Below are 7,819 nucleotides of genomic sequence, written 5' to 3' on the forward strand. Positions count from 1 at the left end.
CAAAACAGTGGAGTAAAAAAAAAAAAAAAAAAAAGACACGTGTATGGTTGAAGAGGTGAAACGTGGCAGACGAGAAATGGACTCAACCGCATGGTCCGCATTTCCACCTCGTTCTAATTCGCCTTACGCTTATCAACAAAAAGGAGCACACGGAGAAGAAAATCCTGCAAACCCGCATGGAAAAGGAAAAAAAGGTTAACGTGGGGTAAAATAAAAAGGCTAGTTCATTTTTCACCCTCGGCCAAGTGGCCCATGAAGCGACGTCATCTTACTGAGGAATTATTTCGTTCAGCATGGAGGGGTTCAGTTCTTCATCTGCCATGAGGAGGTGGATGGGAAGGTGAGTTAACCAAGTACACACACTTGGCAAATACACAAATGTAACTACTAGCAAGGGAGAAGCGTTTCTCGAGTTGAAAAAAAGAAAACCTACCGATTAGCTCCTCGTTTGTTACTCGACTAATAAAGCAGAAACAGCTATACCTGCGAAGTAGGCACACATGGGGGGAAACTGTCTCACTGCGGCGAAGCAACGACCACGTGGTGACGATTAATACGCCCCCATGGAGATAGCAACACCCCCCCTTTAAAAGGGAGACACTGTCCCCACCCCATGTACGTGTGTGTGTGTGTCCTTACCAACTCATGCAAAAGCAAAAACAAATGATAAAAAACCCGAAGAAGAAAACCTGCACAAGAAGGAGTACAAATATTTGTGTAAAAGCGCACCTCTACTCATCTTTTCACACTTTCGTTTGTTAATCGGACGTGTGGACAAGGGCTCACTGCTCCGTGTAGCTCTCTAAACACACTCACCAGAAACACCAAGCTGGGTGAGAATTGAAAAGTATTTTGAACACTGAGCAAGAAGAAGAAGCACAAATGCGATAGCTTAACTAGCCAAATGGCGTAATTATTAAATAGGAAGATGTCCTTGGCATCTCTCAGTGTCCCTTCTGCGATTAGGTTTTCTTGTAACTGCAAGGGGGGTTTGGGGGAGGGGCAGCGTTTAGGGGACCACATGCATTGCAGGTGAGCTCTTCTCGGGTAAGCGAAAAGGAGAGTTAACACATGGACAACCAAGCCTTCCCCCACAACACAATGATGTACAGGGAGAAAACGATTCAGAGTAATTTCTCTCCCTTTTGATTAAACAAAGACATGCACCCACTAACATCGTGGAGATGATTGGGGAAGGCAGGGTCATCCACTATAATTACGAACCGCTTATCACAAATGACACTCAAGATCAGCATAAGCACGAGCGACCATTACCATTTTGAATAACTTGGGTGGGGTAGATGACGGGGGGAAGAGATGCAGAGGTGACCACACCTTCGCAGCGTTACCGATTCAATATACAAGGGACCCTTGTTCCTTTGGAGAAAGAGAATCGTAAAAGGATTGGTCACAGCCATGTGCGTAGGTAAATGCTCGGGTGTCCCTTCTGTTGCTTCGTCAGGTGCTACCCCCTCCCCATCCCGGATGGCCATATAAGGGGGAATCTTTTTTTTTTTTTTTTTTTTTTTTTCTCTTGTGTGTAACAGATTTTGCGGTACTTCCTTTTGAATGGTCCTTTCACATGCCCCCATCGGCAAAGAGGAAACATCAAAAAAAGGAAGTAGCAAAAAAAGGTGCAGCAAAGAAAAGGAAGGAAGAGGGCGAAGGTGAGAGCTAAAAGTGCAGATCATCTCGCTGATCGACTTGGAACCGAAAGGGGGGGGTAGAAAATACAGGGCGTATCGAACAAGGGGAAAAATCGGTGACGTCGTGGCCAACAGAAAGGTGAAATTGTCGCGCGCTGGAGCGGAGGAGGGCGAGGAGAAAGGGTGCTAGTCCAGCAAGGGAATATATATCACCGAGTGAATGCCCCAAGAATGGAGAAAGCCCATCACAAGAACGAGTGGTGCATAAAATAAATTGCCGATTAAAAAAAGGGACCGTAACACTGCCAATTGTGTTCACCTAGGCTCACGGCAGGATGCGTGAACTTTTTTCTCCCCGCCCCCCAAAAAAAAATACAGGATGGAGATTGCAGTTAAGAAGGGGGGGAACTCGTGGGGACATTAAAAAAAATTAATAAAATAACTATTCGCCCCTAATTTTTCACTGGGCACGTTTCTCCCTGTCCATATGGGACACACACGGGGTATGCGCACTGTATAATGCATACCTTACGAGGGATCGATTAGGTTGTTCGTTCAACGTGTAGCAGCGCATGATATGGAGGGGGCTGCGCCCCTGTCGCGAAGAACACTCCCTGCAGCAACCTCCGAGGCAGGCGTAGCGTGGGAACGCCTACGTGTTATAATTGCTTACAAATATATGGCGTTTATTTTACTAATTTTAATAAAGTTATTTGAACAAATTCTTTATAAAATAAAATATAAAAAACAGAGGAAACAAATGACATGGAGGGGAAAAATGCATTTGCAATTGTCTGAGGGTTTGCTGGCACAGGCACTTCATGTACATACATGCGCACGTGCGTAACCTGGGAGCAAAAATAAAGCAGCGAAGAAGAAAAGACGCATAAAACAAAAAGGCAGAGAGGAGAAACCACTCATAATAAAGCAGCAAAGAAAAGAAAAAAAAAAAAAAAAGACGTATAACAAAAAGCAAGTGTCTAAGCAGGTTAACAAAGCAAATTAGAGCAATAAAGCTGTGCAAAGAGGCTATACAAGTGGCAGTGCAAAGGGGGGAGGGGGATAGAAAAACGACTAGCCAAAACACATGCACATATGCACGCACGCCACCGGGGGAAAAAAAAATTCTTTTTCTGACAATTCACCTGAACAAGTCAGAAAAAAAAAAAAAAAAAAAAAAAAAAAAGCTGTATAGTGAGACAGGGAGAAACCCCACACACCTAGACAATCACTTTAGGCCGCCAGTACAAATAGACCTTGCTCATAAGGATCAAGAAAAATTCGTTGTACGAATATATAAGTACCCCCAAAATACAAAAAAAAACTGAAAGGGAAGAGTGGTAATTGAGACATTGTTTGGCATCATATTTACAAAAAAAAATATGACTGAAAAGAAAAATAATGGCGACTTTGAGTCCCTTGAGAATTCCAACGGTCAGTGAGCCACTAATCTTCATGATATACCACAGGGTGGACGACGTGATGAAATTGAAAACAAAGAGCCCCAAAAAACTGAGCCAAATGGTATTAACATTTCCCTTCTTCTTCCTTATATTCTTCATAATGAGATGATCAAAGTTGGGCATAGTCCATATGGCTGTCCACAGACTAACAATGCAGAAGCTGAATATACCCATTAAACATACAATGTTCTGTCCTTCCATTTCCCCCATGTACTTTTCATTGAGTACAAATGTTAAACCCATGAGTACATTACTTAGTATAATTAAAATAACTCCAATAATTTCTTCCTTGTTAATTTCCAATTTGAGATTATTCGATTTTATGGCTATGCCAAATGTTATTAACAAAATCCCAAGCAACTGAAAACAGTTGATCTTTTTGTTCAGCAGTATTCTCCTCCATATTGCCGTGAAGATTAACGTGCAGCTATCAATTATTATGTACAGAGCGGAGCCTGCATATATTAGGCCAATTTTTTTCAATACTTGATTTACTAAATCCAGGATGGAAACAAAAAATATCTTCATCCATTTGCATTCAGTTAATTTCTGCTTCTTCGGTAGGAATCCCACAACTATCATGGACAGGTAGTGCGGTAAAAGAAATATAAAGGTGCTCGAATTGCCGCACCCATTGTACTTTATAATGTCTATGAGTAAAGGCTGGAAACAGTAGCTAACAAGGAACAAAACAAATGCCGTTCCATATACTATTTCATTTTTCATTTTTTGTTAATGAACTGGCGAGGCCTCGACGATGTGTGTATGTGTGTACGTGTATACGTGTGTGAGTGAATGTGTGTGTATCTGTGCTATTCGGGCAGTGCAACGTCTAACAAGGTGATCACCTTTCGCCAAGTGTTCCTTCACTCGTCAGGTCGACTGTAGGAAACTGCAGGTAAATATGCTTCTTCCACGCACGCAAGGCGAACATGTTCTAACACGTGGAAGCGCGTGCATACACAGTGTATAATCGCAGGATGGGAGAAAAAAAAAAAAAAAAAGCACTAATTGGTCTGTGATAATTTATAGGCCACAAATGGTAACGCGGCAAACACGGATAGGCGTTAGACCACGTGGGGCATACACTACTGTACACACACAAAGGGCGAAAGGCATTCCTCTCCCTCAATGCTCATCAAGCAATCATGAAAATGAAAAGTTTGCTCTGCGCGAACGTTAACTACACCGAGGGGTTATTCGGATGGTGGACGCGAAAAAAAAAAAAAAATAATAATAAAAATTGGCAAAAAAAAAATGGATGCAGTGTAGATGCACAGATGCACTGGGAAACAAATGGGCAAAATTGAGTTAGATGATTTTAAACATGTGAAGGAGGGGCTATTTTGGAAGACGCAGTACATGCAAGGTTTGTGTGTGTAGAAAAGGTACACCTGAAAAGAGGCACACTTTAAGTAGCTACGTATAAGTCGCACACGTATATATTCATCTAAGGACACGCTCAGTGGTGGTGGTGAGAGAGGTGTCCTCGTTTCACTTCAACGCGGTCTGCCAACGTGACAACGCAACGAAGCAACGACGCAACGGTGAAGTGAGACGCACGACGGTGCTCAGAGGGCTGCCAAAGGGCAACAGTCATAAGGGCTTGACCAATTTGTCTTGCGTTAAAACGAGTGGGATGGGGGTGAGGCGACTTAAAAAAGGGTCTCTCCCCTGCGCGATAAACCACACGCTTGGTACAAGCAAACGTTAATGAAAAACGCACTCACACATAAGCACAGGTATATGTATATGTGTACGCATATGTATACGCATATGTATGCATTCACTCTGGGTAAAACTCAGGTGGAACACGGGGGGTCTCGGTCTATTAAAGATGCGCATACAAACAAATGAGCGTCTGAATGCATCCAGCGGCACATGGACTGTACATGAATACATGTATACATGCGTAAGCGTAACCACGTAAAAGGAATATTTAATTAAAAAAAAAAAAAAAAAAAAAAAAAAGAAAAAAAAGGAAAAAGGAAAAAGAGCAAAATAAGGAATGAAATGGGAAGTTCGCTCGATAGCTCACTCGGTACCTCACTCAGTAGCTCACTCAAGTAGCTCGGTCGGTCGGCAACTACTACCACGCTCACACGTACATTAACATTTGACTGTGACGCATACAACAGGTGAACAAGTTAGCACACTGGATTAACATTAAAGAACATCTTGACGTAGCCTAGTTTGAGTAGTCCTCGTTTCACTTCAACGCGGTCTGCCAACGTGACAACGCAACGAAGCAACGACGCAACGGTGAAGTGAGACGCACGACGGTGCTCAGAGGGCTGCCAAAGGGCAACAGTCATAAGGGCTTGACCAATTTGTCTTGCGTTAAAACGAGTGGGATGGGGGTGAGGCGACTTAAAAAAGGGTCTCTCCCCTGCGCGATAAACCACACGCTTGGTACAAGCAAACGTTAATGAAAAACGCACTCACACATAAGCACAGGTATATGTATATGTGTACGCATATGTATACGCATATGTATGCATTCACTCTGGGTAAAACTCAGGTGGAACACGGGGGGTCTCGGTCTATTAAAGATGCGCATACAAACAAATGAGCGTCTGAATGCATCCAGCGGCACATGGACTGTACATGAATACATGTATACATGCGTAAGCGTAACCACGTAAAAGGAATATTTAATTAAAAAAAAAAAAAAAAAGAAAAAAAAGGAAAAAGGAAAAAGAGCAAAATAAGGAATGAAATGGGAAGTTCGCTCGATAGCTCACTCGGTACCTCACTCAGTAGCTCACTCAAGTAGCTCGGTCGGTCGGCAACTACTACCACGCTCACACGTACATTAACATTTGACTGTGACGCATACAACAGGTGAACAAGTTAGCACACTGGATTAACATTAAAGAACATCTTGACGTAGCCTAGTTTGAGTAACTTTTTTTTTTTTTTTTTTTTTTTTTTTCGCAAGAATTCCTTTCACTTTAAAAATGGCATTTATATAAAATAAAACTCGCATCTGATGATCCTACAAGGTCAACTCAATCTCGTAACCATGGTAAAAAGAAAAGGTAGGAAGAAGAAAAAAAAAAGAAGAAGAAGTGGGGTACTTTAAAAACTCTCTCGTATTTCCAATTGTGTCATTAGAAAAAAAAAAATAAAATAAAATAAAATATTTCTCACACACAAAACGCAGCCCAAGTGCAAACGTGCGGTGGGGGGAGGGGATTTTTGTTTGCTGATTTTTTTTTTTTTTTTTTTTTTTTCTTCTCCCCTTGCAGATGTTTTTATTTTTTTTCTCATTGGGGTATTTTATGCAGATCCACTCGCTCCTCCTATGTTGTTGGGTGAAGTGGAAAAAAAAAATATATATATGTACGAAGCAGTGCGTATTACGATGATGCCGGTAAAGGTTTGACTTCCCTCTCATGGGAGCGCCGGGAAGGGGCGTAAAATACAAGAGGTGTGGTTGCTATGCTTCCTTTTGGTCGCTACTAGGTGTTTGCGAGAGGGTAAAACTCGTGAGGGCGGGGGGTATACCCCCATGGGCATATAAATTTATTATATACTGCTTGTGGGCTAATGTGTTTTTATATAATATTATTTATGCGGGGTGCCTAGGGGATGTGTTCTTTTTTAGGGGTACGTTTTTCCTCCTCGGCGTTGCTTAGTCACAGCATAGTCCCGATGGGGAGTGCCATGAAAGAAGGGAGAAAGAGCACCGCCGGAAGGGACACAGGGACAAAAAAATAGATGCCGGTCGTCCATTGGTTGGTGGGTTCATTCATATGTCTAGCTTACCTTGCCAGTGCGGCGTTCATAATTTTTCTTCCTCGGGTGGACGCGTTAGTTTAGGTCGCGATCGTTGTTCTTCTCTTCAGGGTGGGGCGACGCCCTGCGATGGGCGACTGGCAGATGGGTGCTGGCGAACCTTTACGTTAGGCCACAGGTGCACTGGGAAAAAAAAAGGCAAAAAAAAAGGCAAAAAAAAAGGCAAAAAAAAAGGGCAAAAAAGAGATGCCGCAAAAATGGCGCTATATAAATGCCACGGAGAAGCCGCTAACGAACCCCACTGGGCTTTCCAAATTTACAAAAAAAAAAAAAAAAAAAAAAAAAAAAAAAAAAAAAAAAAAAAATAAAAAAAAGCGAAAGATGATTTATATAAAAAGGATAAACGAAGGAATGGAAAAAAAATAGCCAAAGAAAAAGTTGCTAATGTTTGTGTAGTTGAGGAGCTACAAAGGAGTTGCTAAAAGTGGAGAAAAGGGGAAGAAAAGCCAGCAGAGCAGCAAAACAAAATTGAACCAGCCGCCCTTTTCCTTTTTTTCCCTTTTCCGGTAAGAATATGTATGTAATACAAAACAGATTTGAAAAAAAAAGTCAAGCATAGGAGGGGGGAAATTCTACAAGGGATGTACTGCCCCCGTGGAGTCCACGCGCTTTTGTATTTCCCCCCCTACATATAAATAAACGTATAATCTTCACGTCCTTTCTACGCTCCTACGCGTGCCCACTGTTTCACCCACGTAATGCAAAAATACACGTCTCCTCTTTTTGTCACCCAACAGGCACGGATAAAAAAAAATGACACAGGAGATCAAGTGATAAATTCTTCATCCCTCTGTGCCCCCTTGTGAAGCCACTTCTCTGCAAACGGCTGTGGAGATAAACGCCACAAAAAAAAAAATAACACTCAGCGCCCAAGGAGGCAACGAGACAAAAAAAAAAAAAAAAAAAAAA

At 42.1% G+C, this 7,819-nt stretch overlaps 2 protein-coding genes across 2 annotated transcripts; both read right to left on the bottom strand.

The window, feature by feature from the left end:
* Positions 1–268: 268 nt before the first annotated feature.
* AK88_03293 (uncharacterized protein) lies at positions 269–1,418 on the bottom strand (the record flags this gene model as incomplete). Its single annotated transcript, XM_012480914.1, has 5 exons — positions 269–315; positions 434–483; positions 640–689; positions 817–978; positions 1,350–1,418. 5 exons carry the CDS (start codon positions 1,416–1,418, stop codon positions 269–271), a joined length of 378 nt encoding a protein of 125 aa, XP_012336337.1.
* Positions 1,419–2,866: 1,448 nt separating this feature from the next.
* On the bottom strand, positions 2,867–3,835 carry AK88_03294 (uncharacterized protein; the record flags this gene model as incomplete). The annotated part of the gene is made up of 1 exon (XM_012480915.1): positions 2,867–3,835. The coding sequence occupies one exon, from the start codon at positions 3,833–3,835 to the stop codon at positions 2,867–2,869; it is 969 nt and encodes a 322-aa protein (XP_012336338.1).
* Positions 3,836–7,819: the final 3,984 nt, after the last annotated feature.

This window comes from Plasmodium fragile, assembly GCF_000956335.1.
Source record: "Plasmodium fragile strain nilgiri unplaced genomic scaffold supercont1.37, whole genome shotgun sequence".
NCBI lineage: Eukaryota > Apicomplexa > Aconoidasida > Haemosporida > Plasmodiidae > Plasmodium > Plasmodium fragile.